The sequence below is a fragment of the Dipodomys merriami genome, unplaced genomic scaffold (assembly GCF_024711535.1).
Source record: "Dipodomys merriami isolate MVZ:Mamm:240054 unplaced genomic scaffold, mDipMer1.0.p SCAF_1, whole genome shotgun sequence".
Taxonomy (NCBI): domain Eukaryota; kingdom Metazoa; phylum Chordata; class Mammalia; order Rodentia; family Heteromyidae; genus Dipodomys; species Dipodomys merriami.
The window spans coordinates 56,556,212-56,582,410 of NW_027202270.1; the positions used below are offsets into that span (position 1 = coordinate 56,556,212).

General features: G+C 35.3%; 1 protein-coding gene across 5 annotated transcripts in view; it reads left to right on the plus strand.

Moving 5' to 3' along the window:
* Nucleotides 1-20,955, plus strand: part of Cytip (cytohesin 1 interacting protein) — a 69,596-nt gene extending 48,641 nt beyond the window's left edge. For all 5 annotated transcript variants that reach the window (XM_070022909.1, XM_070022905.1, XM_070022910.1 and 2 more), the window contains 5 exons: nucleotides 3,258-3,360; nucleotides 3,557-3,650; nucleotides 6,768-6,837; nucleotides 16,450-16,516; nucleotides 19,520-20,955. In XM_070022909.1, the coding sequence (XP_069879010.1) occupies nucleotides 3,258-3,360; nucleotides 3,557-3,650; nucleotides 6,768-6,837; nucleotides 16,450-16,516; nucleotides 19,520-19,986 (801 nt within the window). In that variant the 3' untranslated portion in view covers nucleotides 19,987-20,955. The remainder of the gene's footprint in view (nucleotides 1-3,257; nucleotides 3,361-3,556; nucleotides 3,651-6,767; nucleotides 6,838-16,449; nucleotides 16,517-19,519) is intronic.
* The last annotated feature ends 5,244 nt before the right edge of the window (nucleotides 20,956-26,199 follow it).

A 26,199-nucleotide genomic window follows, 5' to 3' on the forward strand; every position in this document is an offset into this window, starting at 1 on the left:
ACAGCTGCTCTTCCATCTTTCTTGGTAATTTATTGGAGATAAGAGTCTCAGATTTTCTTGCATAGGCTGACTTAGAATCACAATCCTCAGATGTCAGCCTCCTGAGTATGTAGGATTACAGGTATGAGCCACTGGTGCCTGGCAAGTTCTAAATCTTCAACATTTAAGAAAAACTTGAAAGACTGTATCTACATATGGAATATGTGGTGTGTGTGTGTGTGTGTGTGTATGTGTGTGTGTGTGTGTGTGTGTGTGTGCATGCAATTTTTGTTACTACTGGTACAAAATATTTCTTTTTCATATAATTAGAAATTTTATCTATTGTTTTTCTAATACTTTGTTCTTACTACTTTCTGACAATTCATTACAATTATTATTTGATAAAGTAGGATTGGGCTTGTGACTTAGTGGTAGAGCATACATGGGGCTTCGGTCCAATCTTTAGTCCACAAAAACAAACATGCATGAGGCTTGGGTTCAGTCCTTAGTGCATACAAACAAACAAACAAAGCTCTTAAGAACCTTTGCACCTGCTTACATATTGCTTCATGCTGTAGGAAGAATTTTAAAAAGTCTTTGCAGTTTTTAATGTAATTACCTAACTTATTAACTGTCTGCTTTTACATGACTATATTTATAAAGATTGTGAATGAAGTGCAATAAAATCTAGTCAAATTAAGTGCTACAGTAGTAGCCTAAGTATAACTGTTCTTTTCCATAGTACTTTTGCATTACCTGTAGGTGTGTTTTGCATAATTATATTCTCATACTACACATCAGAATTTAGACTTTAGCTCTGGTTCTGTTTTTAGAAAATGTTGATATGATATGAGACCCAAAATGGAAACTCAGTGAGTTTTTAAGATCAGGAACAGGAAGCTGCTATGTAAGACATAGTTTATGAATATAGAAAGAAAATGGAAAGAATAAGCAAAAGTTAACAGGAGAAAAGACAGTTTTACCTTCTCATCTCTACTACCCTGAAATTTGGTGATGCCTATAATTTGCCACAATAATTGTTGAAATTCATCAGACTTCAGAAGAATCATGCTCTCTTATTCCCAGTTCACAGTAAACATGCCTCTGCTTCTAGAGACATTGTTTCATTTTAAATTATGGTAGTCCTCAGTGATGTATAGAGGTTGCTCCTGAAAACCGGATAAATAATTACTCCTTTACCTTAATTTCCTACTCTGGCATGATATATTATAATGCCCTTATGTTTATGTACCATAAATTCTGAGCAAGTGTCAAAATTATCAACAGGTCACAGATTGTTGAACTTTTGTAGATCACCAGTGTTTTTAGTGCCTTTCCTCTGAGCTTAAGAATGCACATGTTATCTCCATGAGGTAGGAAATATAAGGAAATGCTGTGGGAGCCTTTTGAAGACAAGATAGACATCTCCTTTACCCATATTTTGCATATGTGTGAAGATATATTTGGGTCCTGGCCTACCTGATGAGTAACACTTTGAAAGAGATCAGGCTTACCCTTCTTTCTGGGTTTCCATAGGTGCTAGTTGTATAAACTTATGAGAATCCTGGAGCATGTCAAGAATACAGATTTCAGAATTATACACACATGAGTTCATGCTCTCTCAATTCTTGCCTTTTTGGGTCTGTATTTGAAATAAAATAATACATGTAAAGCGCCACTAATGGCTTGATAGCAGTAGAAGATCAACAACTGAGAATGTTAGCATAAAGGTCATGGGGCATAAGGGCAATGTGATCTTTGTCTCTAAGAAATGATGATGATCATTCTGTTTTTGGCTCCCTAATGGGAATAAAAAAAGGAGAAAGAGGAGGAGAGGGATGATAAAAATGAGGAAGAGAAGAATAAGGAGGAGCAGAAGACAAAGGAAGAGAGGGAGAAAAAGATAACTGACTTTAATATTTCTTTCTGTAATACTTGGCTTCTGTCTTTTCCTAACTCTGGCCCCCAAATGTATATCTATTGCAGACATATGCACACATAAATCTACATGTTTCCCTGCATCTTACTCAGTTTGATCAGTGATGATGGAGAGTAGATTCTTATTGCTTAATAAGCACATGTCTGTTATCTGAGGTTTCTGCATCTCCTGAAATACACCATCTCCTATCTTTGGAGAACTGCAGTAAGATCTTTGTCAAGAAAATTGTTAAAAGTCTTTCAGGTGGAAAATATATCACATCTTTCAAAGTTCCTTTAAAATATGGGGAACCCAAGTGCCTTATAGATTGAGTAGAAATCCCCTGGAGTTTAACTGACCAAAGTTTCTGAAAATTATTTGTACACTATTGACTTGTTAACTCAGGGATTAGCAAATAAGAATAAAATGAATACCAGGCATTAATTTCTTTACAAGGAAATAGTGGCTTTAATGTGATTTACCATTTGGGATCAGATGTTTAAAAGACTTAACTCAAAGCACTATTTTTGGCTTTAAATACAGCTAGGCCTTACAACTTAAGTGAATTAAAATAAAAGTCTTTTTGTTCGGGGTTCCCAGAACATGGTACCTAGCAATTATTCAGTGCTTTGATAAAATTTGAAGAAAAGGTAAAAAAACAAGCAAACAAATAACAAAACAAGCAAACAAATAACAAAAACAACGAAACAGGCAGCATCGTCAAACTACTTGTGCCAAGCTGAAGCAAGAGGCAAAAGATGCCTTTTTCTAATTAAGTTAGGTAATTGAACTAGTGAGAATTCAGGGCAGTCATAGCAGAGCATGCTCAAGAATGAAAGTAATTGAATCAACTAGAGTACTTTTAAAGGAATGCAAGGCAGATTGCCATTATTTGCAGAACTCTGATTTAAAATAATCATTGTTGGCTTATCTCCCTCACTGGTGTGTACTCTCATACTCTCCTGTAATGAATGTTTTATTGCTTAGCACACCCACATACACATTGCTCTCTTTGCTTGTGGTCCCCATTGTTTTCCCCAATTGGAAAAAGAAGAAACATAATTTTCTTAATAAATATGAAATGATGCCATCAGGTGGTCTCTTGGGCTCAAAATAGAAAATCTTGAGCCACTTTCTATTTGATGCCAGATGTTTTTTTATGAATGGAATTGGCTGCATATTGTTTGGTAGAATTGCAAAATTGGTACCCTTTATTCAATTTATCAACAGGAAACCCTTTCTAAATTGTCCTTTGCACTTACCTATTATATCACTTAATTATAATTGACAAAATTTTATGTTTGACAAATGCGTTTTGAGTGTTTTGAATAGTAACTGTTTATCTCCTTGTATTTCATAGACACGCAGGCTCCAGAACCAGAATATTTGTTCCTCAGAAATGTTTACTATCATCTGCAAAATACAAGAGGACAGTCCAGCTCACTACGCAGGCTTGCAAGCTGGTAACTTTGCTCTTGTTAGCAGCCATTTAAATAGCAAAAGAAAACTCTTTGACAGTGAAGCCAGAATGTGATTGTTGCTTGCATTTTCTTAACTAATGCTTTGGCTGATAACTCATTTGTATTGTTTCATTTGCATGTCAGGAAGGATTATTTAACAAGACAGTATTAAACACTCATTTTTCTTTGCATCTCCCAGGTGATGTCCTTGCAGATATCAATGGTGTGAGCATAGAAGGCTTTACCCACAAACAAGTGGTTGACCTGATCAGATCATCAGGGAATCTGCTAATGTAAATATCCATTTCATTCCTAATTATTCTATTTAGTGGGACTAAAATAATGCCCTCACAATGCCCGTTGAATGAATAAGTAGGCTTTTTGTTCACATCTTTTATTCTACAGCTTTCAAATTGAGTACAATTTTTTTTTGTCAGTTCCCTTTGTGTTTCAAGGTTTTCTTAGTCTTGAATGTATTGTTAGCATATGTAGTAGTGGTATCAGTAGTCAAAGGTCATTATGGGAGGGATAGACTTTACAAATGTATTTTCTAATGTCAAATTCAATTAGCTGGTGCATATAATTTCTTTGGAGTAAAAGAAAATGGCTCAGTTTCCATGGCTGATATAAAATTTTGGTTACAACAAATAAAGGGAGGGTTGAATTTTTTTCCTGTTATGTCATAAGCCACTCTTTTTTTCTTTCTTGCTTTTCCATTTTGGAGAAAGAACAACAGTATTTAATCTCCTCTCCCTAAAACATACATATTCAGCTTTATCAATATTCTAATTTTTGTTTTTTGTTTTGCCAACTTGCGATATTACTCATTCTTCAGAATGTTAGTACCAGCCTCAATGACTTAGGAGACGGAAGTAGAAGGATAGTGGCTTCCATAAAACCAAAAACTCAATCTCAAAAATGATTTTAAAACAAAAGGATTAAGATATGACTCAAATGATAGAGGACTTTCCTATCAAGCATGAGGCCTCGAGTTCAAACATCAGAATACAAACAAACAAACAAACAAATAAACGAAAACCAATGGAAAACCAAAGAAACAAAATGCTCCATCCCCAGGAGAGTCAATATTGCCTAAACCACTATTTTAATTGATGTGACAACATTCCTAGGACCTTAGACATTGGTAAAGAAATGACTGAGGTTTGAAGATGACTTAGCTAAGGTCATCCAAATAGGCAGTCATTTTCAGGCTGGATTTGACCACCTGCTGAGGTCAGGATCTTTTCAGTAAAGGATTTCACTAACATTAATATTATACTTAGGAAAAACTGGTATTAGCAGCTTTATAGGTCCATAATAGGCAAAGATAAAGCCTTGGATAGCCAAAGAAAGCTTGAAAAAGGAGTGATTTTTGTGTTTCAGTTCTTAATAGGGAAAGTAAAAAAGGGCAATTGGGAGGGGAGAATACTGAATAAGCAGGCTGCTGCTTTAGCATAGCTGTTTAAAGAGGTCTTCTCTGATGGAGTGACTGGAGATGAAGGTAAGAAGAGGGAAGAGATCTGAACTCCTGGTAAAAGGATTTTAGGTAAAGACCTAACAAATCATCTTGACATAGTCAAAGTCAGAGAGGATCCAGTAGAATTGGGGACTGGTGGATTACATGAATAAAATGAAAAAGCAAAGGTAGAGTATTGGCCATAGAGCAGATCAGAAGTATCATCTGCCCTACCAAGAAGTCCAGATTTTATTTTGATTTAGGTGGGTCCTAGATTATCCAGCTAATTCTTTATGACTTCTGGGTTTGGTTTTATTTCTATGTATAGATGAAGTGCACACGGCTTAAAGATGACTTAATTAAAGTCACCCAAGTATTAAGAGTTAGGGCTGGATTTGACCACCTTCTGTGAGGTCAAGATACTTTTATTTAACTACAGCTGCTCATTGTAAATGGCAAAAAAAACTTTTGGTGGATGCTTTCCAGTGGTACTTCGAAGATATTGTCAGGGTATGTGTGTGTGTATGTGTATGTGTGTAGTTTTGAAAAATGACTGCTGGTAATACCAGATTGAATGCATCTCTATGAACCCTATGATATCCTGATAAACAACAGAACTACTTTTGTTTCAAAGAAACCTGGATCCAATAGGAAACTTATAGATTCCAAGAAAAAAAAGACTGGTGCCCAGAGCCTGAAAAATATGTTCCACATTTGCAAAGTGGGAAGACAACAGGTAGCTAAGGGTTAGTATAGAGAAGCAATTCTTGGAAGTGTAGAAGTCAGGAAAATGTGAGACAATATGTATAAACACTGAAGACACTGTCCAGTCCATGCTGGCAATTTGGCTGTCCCATTCATGCTGGCAATTTGGCTCATACACATCTCTTTCTTGGACAATCAAATCAATATTAAAATTCTCAGTAAAACAGCAGCATAGGATTCTTTTTACTGATCAGAGAATCAAGACTTGTCTTGCCCAGAGAGCAGACAGCTTTTTAGGTTGCTATCTTCTCATTTCTCATTATCTCAGGTATGATGCTGGTAAAAATAGAGGAAAATTGGTCTCCACATTACATACTTTGCCATGCATTAAAACATTTCTTATATTTTCATAAACAGAATTTTAGCTTAGTTATCAGAACCATTTGCCAATACTTTTAATTGCTTAATTGTGTGACTCTCAAGAGAAATTTGCTAGTATATCCAGACTTAACAGTCAAAGTAAGGGTCTTTAATTTCAGTGCACAAAGCATCAAATCAATAAGAACTAGCCTTCTGGTTTTAGAAAGGCATTTAGTGTAGAAAGAAAAGAACACCTTAATTCTAGGGTTAAAGTTTATAAACTAAAGGTCCCGAGATGCAAGTGTCATACTAATGTTATTATCTTACAATACTTGTGGTTCTCTTTGTTCTTGTTCCAAAATTATAAATCACTATTTATAGGTAAATGCTCAGAATTCTAGGGAGGACATTATTAATTTTAATTTGTTTCAAGAAATAGCATGTTGATTCCACTGTTGTGATAGTTTGCTTTTGTTGTTGGATAATGTGGTAGTAAATAGTCTGGCACAAAACAGATGTCCAGCAATCATTTATCTAAAGAATGTGATGTGATTCTGCCTGTCTCCACAAAGGTAGATCCAATAGACAGCAGCCATTTTTACCATACAGTAGATTCTATAAAATGAGCTCCAGGTTACACATTAGGCAACGTCTTCTCTTCCATTCTTTCAAAGGGTTTTTTTCCCCCATTTTCTTCCCCCTAATGTGGTCATATTTGGCTTAGGTCCAGATTTCTAAAGTGCCACAAGAAGTGTGACTTTTATATTGCATTTTTAGTATAGTCTGTGCTCCAAGTGTAGTACTCTAGTGTAGTACTATAAGGATGGTACTTATTTAAATGAATCACTTGTGCTGTTTACTCTCTCTCCCCTTTTCCCCCTTAAAACAGGATAGAGACTCTTAATGGAACAATGATTCACAGAAGAGCAGAGCTTGAAGCAAAGCTGCAGGTTTTAAAGGTAATTTGATTTAATACAATGAGTCACATTTTTCATCCTTGAATGTGTGAGTGGTAAAATAAAGATGTATTGGAGGAATTAGTTAGCCCTTGAGATGAAATGTCATGATGAATCGAAACTGTTGAGTTATCAAGAGCCACAATTACCTTTGCGGGGATATGAAATTCAGTAAACACATAAATCACTTCCTTCCTTCTTCAGAAGGTTTCTAAGGCTCGGAAAGGCAAGAGGAAGGCAGCATTGCTTGAGCTCTTCATTGACACACCTGTGATCTTTCTTGATTTACATTTTGTTTGAAGGAATAAAGAGTAAGAGCTGGCGTTTTCATCATCTTCCCAAGTGTTGCATGAGTGTGATGGAGGGGAGGGGACGGGGATTTGTACTTGCTCAGTGTCCTCCTTTGTGTCCTTTCCTTTTGTTTTATTCTTATAACTGAGATTATCTTGCCCCAATCCTGTGGCTGCCCTTGAATTGGCAAATAGTATACATCCTGAAAGGGAAAAACGGTTACTAAGAGACAGTCAATAATGCAGGATATTCAGTGGAAATTCCTGGGGTTGGTTGCTTGAGGGTCTCAAATATCTGTTTTATAGTTGGTGTAGGTCTTCCCAGCCATGAAGTCCAGGCCCTAACTTGGGTGTCTAAGTGATAGCCCTGTAGACCCTTCCCTGGCCTTGATGACTTCTTCCTTGTGGTACTCACCCTGCATGACAATAAGCTGAGCAGATGGCATGATTTACAATAGGCTGTTTGTTTCAGAAAAGCTACTATCGATTAGTTTTCCTCATGAAGTGAACACTTAATTTTTGAGCCTGAGCAGTTAGGTCACTGGATTTGTAATTTATCTCTCTCTTCCTCCATGTTAAATTCATTAAAAAGTTCAGTTTCTTCTTGGTTGGTTTGATTTTAAGATTGTTAGCATTTGCTTATCCCTATTTGAATCTATTTTTTTAAAGTTCCTTGGAAAAAAAAAACAACAAAGCTCTACTCAGATTTTTATATCAATTGAGTTGAAGTTACAAAATAAAATGAGATCAATTGAAATATTTCTGGTTTTCAATGTTCTCACTTTGAACATAAGATCTAATGTTTTTACTCAGGTCAGTCATACACTTCAAATGTTTTGTAATTTTTTTCATCCACATCTTTTATGTTTATTCTTTTTTCTACTACTTACCGCCATTAGTTTTTGCATACATTTTAAAACTTACTAGTCATGCTGAACCTTTATTTAATAACAATTTTATGGTTTCCTTTAGATTTTCTACATGTAAAACTTACTATCTGTACAGCTAAAACTCTTGTCCCTTTATTTCAATTATTTAATTAATTCATTTTTCTTCTCTTATAGCATTGGCTACAATTTTCAGTTAACTTTAAATATTGGTAGTCTTATTCTTATTACATTTTCATAAGGAGTAAAGTAAACTTCATGTTATAATTTTTAAGTATATTGATAGTTTTTAAAACTACTGGTGTAAAACTACTGAGAGGTAGTCTTAGTGAACATCTTTTTTAAAAATGTTTAAGCGACTCATCATTAAGCGAAAAAAATGAAAGGATGATAGAAAACAAACCAGTGAGTCTATGTAAAATAGATTTATATTTTATTTGAAAAAACATTATTTAAGGGTTTATATTAACTTCTACTCTTTGAGCTGTTTTCCTGAAGATTTTTTGTCTATTAATTTATTCATATACATATAATTAACTTATTTTTCTTGCAATGTACATATGTTTCAACACCTTTATCCTCTTCCAGAACATCATAAAAACCTTAACATTCTAATAGATCATTTTCAAATCAATCTTCTCATTGAGTTTAGGACTTTGGAGCATTTTACTCCAATATGGGATTTTATTCTAAATATCTCCTAATGAACAAATACATTAGTGTTGAATTGATGTGTTTGCTGTTGTTTCTCAGATTCTATACCTTGACTCTCTCTCACCTTTCTCACTCTATACACACACACACACACACACACACACACACACACACACACACACACATGTTTCTTTCTTGCATAGTATTTCCTTCAGTGATGTAAGTAGGTTCTGACAAAAATGTATTTATATCTTTGCTACTCTCAAAAAAATTTGGCAAGATAACTGAATTATTCAAATTAATATTTTGTTTTCTTAGAACTTGCAATGTACTCTACCTTTGATGTATTCCTACTAAGAGAGCTTCTGACTTTGGCATTTTGTAACTAATCTGAATTTTCTATATTTTCTCTTAAAATATTGCTTTTCATATTAAGTCCTTCTTTTTTTAAATTAATTTATTATTTTTATTTTTTAATTGTGAAAATACTGTAGAGGGGTTACAATTACATGGGCAAGATAATGAGTACATTTCTTATCAAGCATTGTAGCCTCCTCCTTTGTTTCCCCTTCCCATCCCATCCATCCTCCCCCTATCTCCCCACCCAATTCTCCCTCCCCCCCCCCACCAAAGTTGTAAAGTTCATTTTCCACATAATGACTTGTACATCTCATTGTTGCAATGGGTCCACTTGTATCCCTATTTAAATGATTTATTTTTCCCCTTCTCCTTCACAAATTATACCAACATCAAACAGTGAAAGCAGGGGTTATACTGTGGGAGAGGGACATACAAAGCAACAAAGAAATAATCTTATAAATGTGTTAGAAACAATAGCATGAAATAAAATAAAAACATTTGAATACATATCTTAGGGTTCATTTCCCTAACATCAACTTAGCTGACCTTTTCTACTTGATTCATACATATACTAGATATTGCAAATAAGGGAAACCATGGGACCTATGTTTCTTTGGGCCTGGCTTACTTCACTTAATATTATTTTTTCCACACCTTTCCATTTCTTAACAAATGGGCAATGTCATTCTTTCTGATGGAGACATAGAATTCCATTGTGTATATATACCACATTTTCTTCTTCTATTCGAATTCACTTTTACACATTTTGACAAGTACAGGGCAAATTGATTATTTTTCCTTTGACCACTCAGTCTTCTCAATATTATTTCTTTTAATGCTTTTCTAACTAAACTGCAGTGAAATATATTTCTCTTTCTTTCCTCTTTCTCTCTCTCTTTCTCTTTCTCCACATAGATATTTTATATATTGTTTAATATAATTATAACATACTTGTATATTATATAATATATTATGTGTGTATTTTGTATATTTTATGCATTCCATATATGTATAGACCATACATGTGTGTATTATCTCATGTTATATGTATTATATATAAAATTTATAATTTGTATAATACTCACATATATATGTCAGTATGTTAGCCAGTGAGCTCACGTACTCATACTTGCTCTGCTTTTTTTGCTGTCCCTGCAGCTCTGTTTTGGGTAGTTATTTGGAGATGGGGGTCTGATGGACTTTTCTGCCTAGGTTGGCTTCCAATCATAATCCTCTGGACCCTATTCCCCTAAGTAGCTAGCAGTACTGACATGATATCCCCCAGGGACCAGCATAACCTCTATTTTTAACTTATGTTTGTTTTTAAACCAAACTTCTTGTATACATAAGTTTGCTTACATACTGCCTAGCATAATCCTCTGGCTATTTTGTTTATCCCAAATTCAGTTGATAATAAGTAGTGATTTATTTTATGCAAATAATCTATTTTTGGTCTCTTTTGGTCTTTTGACCATCCATATAAATTTTAGAATCAAGTTATCCAGAATTTTGACTGATGTCATAGTTTATAGAGAAATCAGTTCAAGGAGAATAGGTACTTGGATAGCATTTCATTTTCTTATTGATGGATTATCTTACCATTTTAACTTTTTTCAGTATCTTTAAATAAAATCTGATAATCTTATGCATATACTTATTATGTAACTTTTGTTAGGCTTAGTCCTTTGTACTTTATGATTTTTATTGTTACAAGTTTTTATAAAATAAAATCTTGATTATGTATAGACAATTGAAATGGGTTTTCCATGCTGTTTTTGTTTTGTTTTGTTTTGTTTTTTGTCGATCATGGGGCTTGAACTCTGGGCCTGGGTGCTGTCCCTCAGCTCTTCAACTCAAGTCTAGTGCTCTACCACTTGAGCCACAGTGCCACTTTCAGCTTTTTTCTGCTTATGTGGTGCTGAGGAACCCGGACTTCATGCATGCAAGGCAAGCACTCTACCACTGATCTACCTTCCCAGCCCCTCCATGCTGTTTTTAGTATTCAAATATCTTAAATTTTATGTACTGTATAATTGTCTACAAACCATTTTAGATTTTCTATGAAGATAGTAACTTGCAAAATGATACTCAGTTTCTCACCTTTATTACACAAGAAGGAATTTTCAGAATTCCATATATCTGTAAGAGTGAATGTGTGGCCCTTGATAATTTGGCACTTTAATTTTTACTTTACTACAATTTCTAGGACATACCATGTAAAATTAATGGAAGTGATAACAGCAGGCATCCCGATTTTGTCCTTTAAAGTGAATTCTTCCAATTCTTTTTCACCAGGAATGACTTCTGTCTATGGAGAGACTTCAGGCTGAAACTTCCTTCTACACAGCATTTTGAGCTAGCCTTTATGATGCTAACATATTAAGTTATATCAAATACTTTTCCTTCATTTGCTAAGATTGTCTTTTCATTTATTCTTATTCAAAAATCTGTCACCATAGTAATTACATTCAAAGATCTAATGTACAACACTCATCCATTTCTAAGATAAACCCAATGTGGTTTACCTTAAAATATATAATAATTTCATATATGTATAAGTTCAAGTTGCTATTTTTAAATTACTTTGAACACAGCTTTATTTTGTATAGTCTGATTTCTATTTTCTCAGGTTTCTTTTGTGGTTTTGGATCAAGGTTACTAGCTTTACAATATGAGCTGAAGTCTGTTCCTCTTTTAATTCTGTGGTAGAATTCTTGAAATGCCATCTGAATCATGTTGACTTGGAATTCTTTTAAAAGCACTGTCTATTGTTTGTAAGATTACTCTGGAACTCTTTTATGAATAGTTTTATTAAGTGTTTTTGTTTAATATTTTGAATAGCTGACAAGCCAGGTGCTAGTGGCTCATGACTGTATTCCTAGCTACTCAGGAGGTTGAGATCTGAGAACCATGGGCCATACAGGGCAGTAAGGACTCTTACCTCCAATTAATAACCAAAAATGCCAGATGGGAGCTGTGGCTCAAGTGGTAGAGTGCTAACCCTGAGTAAAAGAAGCTCAGGGACGGAACCCAGGCCTAGAGTTCAAACCTAGGAACAGAATACATACATATATACATATATATATCATATTTATCATATATATGCATATAATATACATCCTTTTAACTTGTCCTCATTTTTACTTATACAACTTACAAGCCCTTTTCTTTCTTCCCTTTTTAATTCCCTTCATCATGTTCTCTGGAAGACTTTCTATTTTAAAATCTTTTTTTAAGCCAATATTTGGATTTGTTGTAATTAAATTATTTTTTCTGGGTAGGTTTTTTTTTCTTTTTTACTATTCTATTTTATTTTTTGATTTAATGACTTTTTGTTGTTGTTGTTGTTGTTTAACATGTGTAAGTACTTTACTTTTTTTCTTTTTCTTTTCTTTTTTTTTTAATTGTGAGAATACCATACAGAGGAGATACAATTACTTTCTGGGTAGTTTTAAGGTTTTCTTTTGTCCTTATTGATTTATAGTTTCAATACAATGTTATCAGGTCAAGAATCACTTTTTGGTTTATATTGCTTAGAGTTCGCTGTGTTCCTCTTGGCTTCTTCAGCTCTCAAAAACTATAAGGTGAACCTCTGAATATGTTCTTCAACCTTCCCTATGTTATTTGGAACTCTGTTAGACATATGTTAGCGTCTCTTGATTTATCTCCCTTAGTAATATCTTTACAAATAGTCTTGAGATGGTATCTGTGTATAGACTGTATTCTTTCTATTGAGCTTTTATACTTAATGTCTGCTTTATCATCAGGTACTTCTTTTTCATATCTGTCTAGTTTTGTTTTATTCTCTTTGTTTTATGCTTTTTAAAAAATGTTGTGAAGGTGATATACAGAGGGGATACAGTTACATAAATAAGGTAGTGATTAAATTTCTTGTCTAACCTGTTACCCCCTCCCTCATTGTTTTATGCTTTTAACTCTGATGAACACTGAACTTATTTCTGAGAATTATATACATTATGTGTATGTGCGTTTGTGTACACACATGTGCATGCCAGGGCTTGAACACAAGGCTATGGTCCCTGTCCCATCCTTAGCTTTTTTGCTGAAGACTAACTTTTTGCCATGTAAGTCACATCTCCCTATCCTCCTTTTTGCTGGTTAATTGGAAGAAAGAATATTATGAACTTTTCTGTCCAGGCTAGTTTCAAACCTTGATTCTCAAATCTCAGCATCCTGAGTAGCTATGATTAGTTAGTAGGCATGAACCCTTGGTGCCCAACAGCATTTTTATTTTAGTTTCTTCTTTGGACATATTCCTGTTTTCACATTTCTTGGTGAGAATCTGTGGACTGATGATCAATTTATTGTCCTTGTCATTAAACATTTGTGAATGTTCAGGAGGTTAGAATGCCTTCCTTCTCAGAGTGGTGGTTTCTCCTTCAGCAAATTGTGATGGTTCAAGGATCCTAAGGCAGGGGCTGGGAAGGTGGCTCAGTGGTAGAGTGTTTGCCTTGCATGCATGAGGCCCTTGGTTCGATTCCTCAGCACCACATAAGCAGAAAAAGCTGGAAGTGGCACTGTGGCTCAAATGGTAGAGTGCTAGCCTTGAGCTGAAGAGCTAAGGGACAGTGCCCAGCCCAGAGTTCAGGCCCCATGACTGACAAAAAAAAAAAAAAAAAAAGGATTCTAAGGCAGAGTAGGTCTGGCAGCTTGAAAGCCTTCTCTGGTGAGTTAGTGCACAGCTTGGCTCAGGTCACAAGGCTGTCCTGTATGCTCTTATTTCTCTAGGTACCACCAGCAGCAGCATCTACTTTTCTGTCTCTTTTCTTATGCATGAGCTTCAGCCAGGGTTCATTTCTGGAGCAGGAAACTTGGCTCAACCTTCTGCATTTAAACCATCTCCTGCCCTAGAAACAAAATTTCTAACTACCTCTTTTTGCTTCTTCATAATAGATCATGACTTTCATCGCTGCTTACTATCTTGCATGTCTAATATAGAGATTATGAGACAGAGCCACAAATGACTAAATCTAACCTTGAACCAGGTCAAGCTAGCCTCCCTTCCATGCAAGGACATTTACTTTGTGCTACCGAAGTAAGCATACTGTTATTCACATACTCTTTGGTTGGAGGGAGGAAGGGAAAAAGTTCTTTAGAAACAGTAATCCCTTCTGAGAAATTTTCAGGGATTTCCTTTCTCTACTTCAGATTCAAATGTTTAAGATGAAAACAGCGTATCTATTGGACTGGCCAAGAGAGCCCGTTTTTAATCTACTCGGGTTATTTTCTAAGTAGGTAGTATTAGTAGGTAGTAGTATTTCTTCAGAAATTCTTTGCTACAGTGAAACCTTATTTTCTAGGGTATAACACCTTAGAGAATACAAAAATTAAATGTCATATTTTTATGAAAGCACAATAAAAGTACTAAAATATCAGAGAAATACTTAGTTGTTATCTCAAGTAGATTAAAAACATCAGTAATGTATTTGGAACTAATCCAGTGTGTGATAGTTGAGGGCTGTTCTGTGTGTTCATTCAACCAATTTTCTTATTTCAATCATGTTTTCAACTGCTGTGTTCTAAGCTCTGAGCTAGGCCCTACGTGGTGTCGTGACCCAACATGTTTTTATCTCATCTATACTTTAAGGCTCACTGATGGTGAGAGGGTAGATTTACCAGGTTTACAAACGTTATGTCAGTAACACAGGAAGAAACAGTATTCTGAGGAAAACATGGAAATGTAGTTAGACTGAGAACTCTTCAATCACTTGAATATATCTGCTCTTACATTTTCTTGGTGTAAGTGATGTCATCCTTAGATGACTGGATCAATTCCACAAATTAGATACTTTAAAATCTGTACATTCACAAAAATAAATTATTTGGCAAGCTCGGATTATGAGCTTTGGATAGTAAGAGCAAAAATAAAACTTCTTTTTTCTTTCTATATTTAGTTTTGACTGTCAGTCTAACCTTCTGCTCCTCTATTGGACTCTTTTATTTTCTTGCAGGAGGATAAATCTGTTTAAGAAACAAGAAAGGGGAAGGTATATATGCCAGCTCTTGCTAATCTGCTAGATTAGGATTTTAGTTCTGACCTTCAGAGATCTATGGTTTAAAAAATATTGTAGCTGACAGTCCTCTTGTCTTGTGATCATTATAGATAATATTCAGATTCAAAAAGAATAAGAAATTAACCAAGTCAAGCATTCTATTGCTTTGATTGTTTGTTTGCATATTATATTGGCAATCATAAGTATCGCTCTTTAGTGTTATTGTTATCCAGGCTTGGAAAAATACTGCCCAGTTGTTGTTCATTCCCTGCTGACTGAGCAATGACCTTGTTTCCCTTATTCATTTAATAATGTTGTAGATTAATCCTTTTCTTTTATTTGACCATTTTCCTTTCAAACATCTCTTTTCCTTTTAACCATTGACTATGTCTGGGTTTCTCTGTTGAATGGACAACTGCTTATTTCCAACCAGGCTATCATTCCTATTTATCTTTCCTTTAATATAGATATGCAGGCAAAGCCTGTGCTCACATGCTAAGCTTGCTATCAGGATCTGAAATGGCCAAGAAGGGTTGGGTAGGAGATAAAAATTAGGAGGTGTGTGAACCTGGAACAGCTATCTTATCAGATGTCTTCTGCTTGCTTTGCTATTTTTTTAATTGTGAAAATACCATATAGAGGGGTTACAATTACACAAGCAAGGTAATGAGTGCATTTCTTATCAAGCATTGCTATTGACACATGTTGACTTGTCCTCTTTTGCCCTCTCATCACCCTTGACTTACCGGTCACTTCATGCCCATGGTAGCAGGTCCCTATGTGCACTGCAACAGCAAGGGAAGAAGCAGTCAAGAAGTCAGGGTAATTAGCAGTGTTCTAAGCTTAGTCGTCAAGGAAGCATTTTGAAACAACTTTGCTCTCTTATTTTTGGTGTAGAAGATACATAGATGTTTGGCTACAAAGGCTGTTTTAGTTCCCCAGGCATACAGGTTGATGATGACAGAATTTGTTGAGTATTCACTGAGTTCTAGTCACTGTTATGAATATTTTACATCTGATAACTCATTTCACCCTATGAGACTCAGAGGGCTTAGATTCGATCATGTTCACCATGCTTTGGAGAAATCCTAGTGTGTTGGGTTTTGTCTAAACAGCTAGTAAGATCTGTCAAGCCCAAACCATCTGGTTATATAATACTTAAGAAAATTCATTGTTCCTATTATTTTTTTGAAAGAAGGCTTATTGGTGCTGTTAGGTGATTTCTGCAAAATTAGTATTCCAAATATTCTCTTCTAAGATAGTAAAATGTTTATGTGAACAGAAGGAGCTGGTACTACATAAAAGGAAAGGGAGAATTTTTAATGATAAATCTCAACCCCTGGAATTCATTTACTTTCTTTACTTGGGGTTTCCTACTAGTTAGAATTACATATATTTTCTTTCTCACAGCAAACCTTGAAGAAAAAATGGGTGGAGTTCAGATCTCTACACTTACAGGAACAGCACCTGCTTCATGGTAAGTGTGACTTCCTGTATAGAAACCACAGCTACATTTCATCCTTTCAGTACTGCTACCTCTAGGTTTTTATAAGATTATTACCATTACAAGAAAAGCTCTCTAGTACCAATCCAGAACATGTATAGTATTTCTTTGGCATGACTTGGGCATTTGGAGTATACTAACCCCCTTCACCATACATACAACACACACAGGAAAACATGCATGTACATATCCATTCCCACACTCACAAAGGATGTGTGAACGTTTTTAAAGAGCCCTTGGAATCACTGGCTGACTCTTGATACTTGAGCAAATGAATTAGGTTCCTGAAAATGATCATGGCTTTGGGAATCACAGATCTCAGACACTTTTGAAGCCAGAATGGTACCTACATCCTTAGGTACAGCTTCCCTTTGTTCAAATCAGATGTCATATTATTCAGTGAAATCCTCTTCCTTGGACCCATGACAAACACATTCAAGATTATTATTACAGTAAGTACAGCTTTTGTCATGTGCACATTCTGAAGAAAATGATTGAAGTTAGTGTTTGATTTAGTCTTTGCTTTTTGAATGATTAAACCTACAAATGAACTTTTCCATACAAATATTTAATAGTTATGAAACTACTAGCTTTGTGGGTATAAAATATAGGTTATGTCTTTAGATAACAGTTCAAATCCTTCTTTGTAGCCTGGACTATCTGTTAAAGGTGATGATCACATTGCAGAAAAAGACACAATTTAACAGATTTTAAAAACTAAAATATCAAAACATAAAATTTTTTGCATAGTAATGGAGTTACTTGTGATATATATGCACATACATATACAAATACATATATATACACATACAAACACTGTGTTATATAAGTCATGTTGAACATAGTAATATTCTCAAACATTAAGCATTTTTTTGAAATAAAAATCTTTATAAGACTTCCAGCTATTTAATTTTTAAAATTCCTATTTTATTATCTTTAGTTTTATAGTTACTATTGAACAAATCAGTTTATGAATACAATGCATCTTGATCCATGTCACCCCTTTCTCCATTCTCCTATTCCTTTGAAAATACATTATTATTATTATACATTATTTTCATAATATGTTATTATTATTATCTGTAGTTATCTCTAAATTGTTTGTGATTATGGTGTTTCTTAGGCATTAACGTTGGAGTAATTTGTGCATTTGAAGGAGGAGCAAGTGAAGTCTCTCCTTCTCTCCAACACATACGAATGCACACATTAGCAAAAGATGTCTTGAGATTTTTGAAGAGAACATCTCCTGACATTCTACTATTATGCAATAGCATAGACAAAATTTCTTGCTCCTATTAAATGTGTCCATTGATCAGTATTCATTGCTTAGTACTTGCCCGTTCCTCCATTTTCTTCTTTCCTGCAGTCTCTGGTAGCTACCATTTTACTGTCAAGTTCTATGAAATCAACTGTACCAGATTCTACATGTGTGAGGATGTATGGTGCTTGTCTTTCTATGCCTGGATTATTTCACTTTACATAATCACCTCTACTTGTGTGTTGTCAAAAATGACAGAATCATATTAATTTTTTATTAACAAATAGTATTCCATTGCATGGATGCATTATATTTTCTTCTTTTGCTTAAGAAATATTTGGGTTAATGCAGTGATGAACACTTGAGCACAAATGTCTCTGCCATGCTGCTTTTATTTCCTTTTGCTATATATACATTGTGGGATTACTGGATAATATGGAAATTTTTTTTGGGGGGGGGGTCCAGTCGTGGTGTACCTCAGCTCTTCAGCTTAAGGCTAACACTCTACCACTTGAACCACAGCGCCACTTCCGGCTTTTTTTCTTTTTACTTATGTGGTGCTGGGGAATTGAACCCAGGGCCTCATGCATGCAAGGCAAGCACTCTACCACTGAGCCACCTTCCCAGTCCGGCAATTCTTATTTAGTATTTTGATGAGCCTTCACACTATTTTTAATAATGGTTTTAATAATCTATGTTTCCACCAACAGTAAGGGAGCAGGTTAGTGTGTAGCTGACTGAAATTTCAGTTCAGAGCACTCATGTAGATTATGAAGAGTTGATGAAAAAAACTTAGCCAAGCTGGTAAAATTCAACTTTATCAAATAAAGTTTTAAATATCTGTGGACAAGGATTTTTTTAAATACAATACTGGATAGTGCATTTGAGAATTCTAAAACAATGCTTAAACAACTGAGACTGGAAGACATACTTTACTAACCAAATCCTTTGTCTGATAGTAAATTATTTTTAAAAGAAAGTTAAAATGAGAATCAGAGAAACGAAATGGAGAAAGTCCTTAAGATTAACATTTCCCTAAGTGTTTCTGTAAATTAACCTCATTCCTGAGTGAAATTTAATAACCTAAAACTTTCTCTTATGAAATACCTGTCACTGTAACCTAAACATGTAAATTTATAGAGAGGAAAGTTTCGGAAATTTCAGTCAGTGATGGATTGGATTTATTGTTTTGAGTCTATGGTGACACAGCAGGAAAAGAGCATGTACTCAAACTAAATTATTATCCTCATGGTCTGGGCATGAAAAAGAATGAGGAAGAGATCAGAATTTCATAATCTAAATGAAGAACATGCCCTCAGTAGCCCGAAACCTCCCAGTAGGCTCCACCTCTCCAAGTTTCCACCATCTCCCACACTTGGACCACGCCTTTATCATTTGGGTCATTTGGGGGAACATTCCAGATTGTAACATGAAGCATGTTTAAATTTATTCAAACATCACATAATATTGTCATGACTGTACAATTCTTTTGGAAGCTAGTCCATAAACAAGAGTCCCAGAAACCTTACTGTGTGGTTAATCAAATGACCTCATAAAGTCACTTACATACATCAAATCTCAAGACTCACGATAAATATTCACTCTTACTTTTCCATGTGTGCTTTAAATAAAAAAAAAACACATAAAACTTCATGTATTTATTTATAGGAGAGAGGACCAGATCTGTAACATAATAGGCTTTGCTGTCTGTATTTTAGGTGATGCCACTAACTCCCCAAGTTTGGAAAACCTGGATTTGGAAGAGTTGTCTTTGTTTGGAAGCCTACCCGGGCCAAGTCCAGTCCTTGAGGACCGGAATCGATTATCCAGTGAGAGCAGCTGTAAGAGCTGGCTGAGCTCCATGACAGTGGACAGTGAGGATGGCTACCACACGTGTGTGTCGGAGGACTTGAACAGGGGTGCCTTCAGCCGGCAGACCAGCACAGATGATGAGTGCTTTGTCTCCAAGGATGGGGATGATTTTCTGAAGGGCTGTTCTTCAAGGAGGAGCCGAAGCATCAGTACCACCAGCAGTGGATCCATGTCTCCCTTGTGGGAGGCCAATTACTCAAGTATGTTTGGGACTCTTCCCCGGAAAAGCAGAAGGGGGAGTGTGCGGAAACAACTCTTGAAATTTATCCCTGGCCTGCACCGAGCAGTGGAGGAGGAAGAGAGTCGTTTTTGATGGGTTACTGTGCCCTTCAAAACTGGCTTCTGTCACAGGGTTCCTTCGCTTATCTAGATCAACTCCACACAGTGGAAAAGTGCAAATGGCTTGTGAAACTGACATCCATTTCCCAGCAATAGTGACCTTTACTTAAAATTTTACATCATTGCCTTTGCTTCTTAAACCACATTTCAACCAGAGCAGCTCATGTTGTAGGCAGGAAAAAGGAAATGAAGCAATAAGTTAGATAATTTATCAAATATATACAAGTGCCTGTCCACACCACTGCTACTGATGAAAGAAAGAATACTGTTTATTTTTCAGATTCTGCACATCAAAACTGGAGACATTTTTGGAGGAAAGTATCAGGTTTACATTGTATAGGAAAATTTGTTCAGTTAGAAAACTTCATGTTTGCTTAATTAAACTCTGGGCTTCTGGCAATTTGGAACATATCTGTTTAAATCATTAAAGCACAGATGGCTATCACATTCGTAGTGACAGTACAGGAGGACATGTAACATTTGATATGAAGTATTAAATCATAGAGCCATGGGAAGATGGGCAATGAGTTGGGTGCTGAGGGAGTTTGTAGTAAGGCCTTTGTAATTAGCAATCTAATCAAAAAAGTGTGGGAATCTTGTACTGTGTACCCATTTAGGTTTTTTGTTTTGCTTCAACATGGACAAGAAGTTCAACCCTTGGGATCCTACAGCTTTGGATTTAAAAAAAATTATTATTTGGCTCATTTTTTTAATGAGGATAAGAAAAGAACTTTACTCTTCTGGGTGTTCACATCACTCCTTCTTGCATGTATTTCCAATACTATTACCTGAGCGCTCTTCTACTGAAGACACCTGTGTCACATTCTAGCTTTTAGCTTTTCAGACATGCTGTTTTTTATTCAATGCCCTTTAAAGTTCATGCTTCCCTTGTTCTGGTTATTACCTATTTTCTAAAATAAATAATTCTGATTTTTGTGTTAAATAGTTTTCATTGATTTTAAGTTCTCTCTCTCTCTCTGTGTGTGTGTGTGTGTGTGTGTGTGTGTGTTGTATAAGAAAAATAGAGAAAAATGACATAGAGTAGAACTGCTATATTTTAGCAAACTTTACAAAAAAAATTCATTTTCAGGAAAAAAAGAGGATGGATAAGGAAGAATGGAGGGTAGGAAATTTCTGTTTTCTATTAAATTCTTTGAATTCACAAATCTCCAATGTGCTCTGCATGAAAGCTGTTCAGATAAAGGCAGTATGTACTTCTTTTCTCAGGTATATGGACTATCCTGCCTACCAGTTATTTAACCTAGCAGGCTAATGGCAATTTTCATGTGTTCCCAGGATGGTAGGTGTTAGGCATATAGATGAGAAGGCAGGACTTTGGAGAAGCAATCCTCTGCACATGTGGCAAGGCTGAAATCAGAAGCTAGTTCTTGGATCCAGCCTACTGTCTTTCCTTTATTCTTTTGCTGCTTCTATGTACTTATTATCATAGTACTTTTTAATATCTGGACAGGAAAACTACAAATGTATGTTGTAGTTTTTGTATATACTAACCATGTTGTTTTTTTGCAAATGGCAAAGCATACACTTAGAGTGACTCTTTCCACTGTTTTTCAGAAGCAAGTTTTCAGATAAGCATGTTAACACCTACATGGTTAATAATGTGTGTGTTTTCAACAAGAACTTGCAAACCAGTTAGGATCAAATCACACCTGGATTTGCTCGTATTGTTTATTTCTCATTATATTTCTCTTAAATTATTGTGTTACAGTTATGAACACAGAACTCCCTATTAATCCTATTTCACAAATCTGGGAGAAACTAATACATTTGCTTCAGCAAAATGATTTTAAAATCACTTTTAAAATGAGAAAGAAAATGCTGTAGGAACTGCTTATAGATAATCTGGGAAAGTAAACCAAAAGTCATCACTTGTTGCTTTAATAGAGAAGAGTAATACTTCTGCTTTAGAGTCAATGTCAAATGTAAAGTAGGGGCGGGGAAGGGATAGGGAAAGTATCTCTTTAGTCAGTAAAAAGAATTAAGACATAGGTATATGTTCTGGGAAAAACAGAAAAAAAGCAAAGCTGGTTAACAAAGATACAGAAAGGAAGGGTGGTTCGTGTTTGTGTGTTCACAGGGTATTTGGTGGAAATGTGGGTAAAATTTCACAGTAGCTTTTCAGCCTGCATCTGATCAGAGCGTGGCTTAGGAAGAATCTTCTTGTGCAATGTGACTCACTCTGATGCAAGTTCGGAGAAAATAAATTCAAAAGTGGTTTTTATTGTTTCAGTCCTTAATTTGTAATTACATAAGAGTAGTGAGTTACATTAACTGACAATTTATCATGAAAACACATTTTATCCAGTGGCATTTGATAAACTAGTTTTGAATCAAGCATATTAGAAATTATATGATATGGTTGAAATAATAGCACCCTATCAAACAAGTAGGAAATACATTTTTTTGAAATGAGCAATTGCTCATCATTTATAATTTTACAATACTTTTACATCTTAGGTGCATAAGTGGAATTAAAACCAAACTTTGAACCAATGAAATTAACTTATACATAATTTGTGTACATTGATCATAAAGTATAAGTGTGAATGTGTACAAAGTATGGTAGGTAATACATCACTATCTTAAGCCTTTCAGATCATGGTTATTCTGACTTTATATCCATTTCTATGCAGACGTGGAGAATATATCTTCAAAATATTTTGCCTAACTGAAAAAAAATGCTATTCTTCAGTGTCAAAAATTTCTGCCCCCTTCCTCTGTTTTCTCTCTTTTACTTCCGTATCTTAAGTAAATTTTTTTTTTCAAAGTAGATTGTTTTATCTGAGTGATCGATTGACATGGGTCTGGGCATGTAGCTCAAGATTGTAACACTTGATTAGGGTCACAGATTCAATTCCAAACACTGCAAACAACAAAAACAACAGAAAAACCAACTAATTATTTAGGTTTTACATTCATATCCATTTTCTATTAACAAATTACTACAAATTTTAAGGCTTAGCTCATATTTAATCTATAGTTTCTGTCGGCTTAGAGTCTAGGCCTCAGGCAACTATGGTTGTTCCTGGTCTTCTTCAAAATTTAGGTCTCAACTTAAGATTTGACTGGTTGACTGGGGAAGGATATACTTTTAATCTCCATCAAGTTGTTGTCTGAACAATTTCATTGTCAAGTGTCAAGGATCTGCCTATAGTCCTAACTACTCTAGAGACTGAGATCTAAGGATCTCAGTTCCGATCCAGGCTGGGCAGACAAATTGGAGAGAGAGATTCTTTTTTTTTTTTTTTTTTTAGATATAGTGATTTTAATTCTTTTTTTTTTTTTTTTTGTGAACATATTGTACAGAGGGGTTACAATTACATGGGCAGGATAATGCATACATTTCTTACCAAGTATTGCAGCCTCCTCCTTTGTTTACCCTTCACATCCCTTCCCAGCCTCCCCCTTCCCCCCAATCCCCCCCCACACCGACGTTGTAAAGCTCGTTTTCGACATGACAGCTTGTACTTCTCATTGTTGCAACAGGTCCACCTGTATCCTTAAATGACTTGTTTTTCCCCATCTCCTCCACAAGTTATACTGACATCAAATATAGTGAAAGCAGGGGTTATACTGTGGGGGAGGGACATACAAAGCAACAAAGAAATAATCTTGGAGAGATTCTTATTTCCAAATAACCATCAAAAAGCTTTAAGTAGAGGTATAGATCAAATGGAAAAGAACCAGCTATGAGTGAAAAAGCTGAGCAAGAACATGAAGCTCTGGAGAGAAAGGGTAAGGCTGGAGGGGATGTGAACAGAAGGGAATCTTACTGTATTGTTGGTGGGAGTGTAAACTTTTTCAATTGTTAGATTTTTAGAGAAAGAAGTACACCACGCACGTGGTGTTCAGGTAAGGGGTAGGTTTATTCATTGTTCTGGCTGGCACCAGGCCATGTTAGCACTCCACATGGCTGGGAAAGGCCTGAGAAAGAGGATGTCTGGCCTTGGGCTAGGCCTTATCTAGAGTAGGGGCAGAGAAAGGTGTGGCCACATCCAATCCAGATATGACCTCGTCAGATGCAGATGTGACTTCTTCCAGGTATGCTAGTTGCCTAGGTAACGCAGGTACTGGGCAGAGACTTTGCTGCGAGGAAGGTGGAGTCTGCTCACCATCCAGGAGCGGACCTTACAATAATTATGGAAGCTCTATGTTTAGGAGAGATAAGTGGGAGAAAATGGGGGAGAGAATAACAGTGTTTATAAAGAAATGTACTCATTACCTTATGTATGCAAATGTAATCCTCCTGTTCATCTCCTTTACAATAAAGATATATATTGAAAAAATTGGAATGAAAGACTGTGGCCAAAATTTAGTAACTATCCAGAAGATGAGTAGGAAGCTGAATCTTGGACCACTGACCTCCATCAAAGGCCTATTGACCTATGAAATTTGCCTGTTAGGTACATGAAATGGTTGAGGAACTTTTAATTTCAGACTATTAAAGACTGAACTAGTTTCTTCCTTTTAAATTCTATTCAAGAAATATATTTCAGTGAGTCCAGGGACAGGTGAATCTTCACAAGCAGCAACAGTAGCAACTGCACAGAAACACAGACAAAATACTCATCAAAACTGTAAAACCCAAAGGATTTTTCAGGATAATAGTGTACAGAAGCATCAGAGAAGGTGTCCTAACTTTTAATCTGATCTCAGGGATAGAACACCCCCATTGAGCACTACTACAGTATTAAGTGTAGGTCTTTGTAGACAATCTGTATCTGATATGCTCTTTGTTTGTTCAAAATACTTTTCCTTGTATTTTTGGTCATTTTATTTGTGGTATACCTTACCTGTTGAACTTTATAATAGTGAAGTGTTCATATCTGATGTTTCTGAAAAGGCCACATTCTTTGAAGACAAATTGTGTAATCATTCATCTCTATGTTTCCAACAGTACCTGGCATCTTACATGACACCCAGGAAGGGCTATCAACTCTTTTATTAATTTAGTTTCTTTCCCTCCAAAATTGCTTCTCTCTCCTCTCATTTGAGAACAAATAATGTATACTGGCAAACTCATCTTCTCTTCTGACATGGTGCTTGTTAATCAGAAGATGGTTTTGAGTGGATTGCTTTTAAATACTCAAGAGACTTTGAGGCTCAATCAAAAAACGCATTTACGATAAATTCGTGCTTTTCTGCTGTCACTGGAGTTGACAGTCAAGCCTTGGTAAAAATATACATTGAAATGAGAAGAGGGATATGCCCAGGACTGAATGATATTCAATTTTCAGCAAAAAAAATGAATTTAATGTTATCATGTTTACAGAATCTCTGCTGATTTTATAATTCTAGAGATTATAAAATCCATGTAGTTCCTATTTGCATGTTAGAAGGTTTTGATTATTTCTATTTCATGGAAAAGAGTATTATAGTAAAATAACGACATAAAGGTATTTATTAATAGTTTTGTCTTAAACTGCCCCCCTCCAAAAATAATTGCCAGGCACCAATGGCTTACATCTATAATGCTAGCTACCCAGAAGGCTGAGAACTGAGAATCATGGTTCAAAGCCATCCCAAGCAGCAAAGGAAATCTGTGAGACTCTTACTTCCAATTAAAAAAACTGAAAGTGAAACTGTGATAGAGCGCTAGCCTTGAGGAAAAAATTCAGGGACAGTGCCTGGGCACTGAGTTCAAGCCTCAGGACCAGAACACACACACAAAAACAAAATAAGAAAATTAAGTGCTATGTATATATAGATATATAGATATACATATATGCATATATGTATATCTATATGTGTAATATAGATATACATATATGCATATATGTATATCTATATATGTATATCTATATGTGTATGTACATATAGATATACATATATACATATATAGGTATATAAGTATCTATGTATGTGATATATGTGTGTATATATGTATATCTATACATATATACACATATATACATATATACACACATATATATCATTAGGTATAGAACAAATGAAAGTTTGATCATTTAAAAAAGTGATAGAAATATTTGTGTGTTTTATCCTTAAAAAGGAAATTGAACAAATGAAAATAGTACCTTTGAAGGAAAGTTGATCCCCTTGGGGGTGCTGCAATAAGACCCATGATTACCTGTTGTCCAGCATGAATCACTACAGGTCCTCAAATAAAAATGCTCGAGCAGCTCCTGAGCGCTTTGTAGGTGTCGTT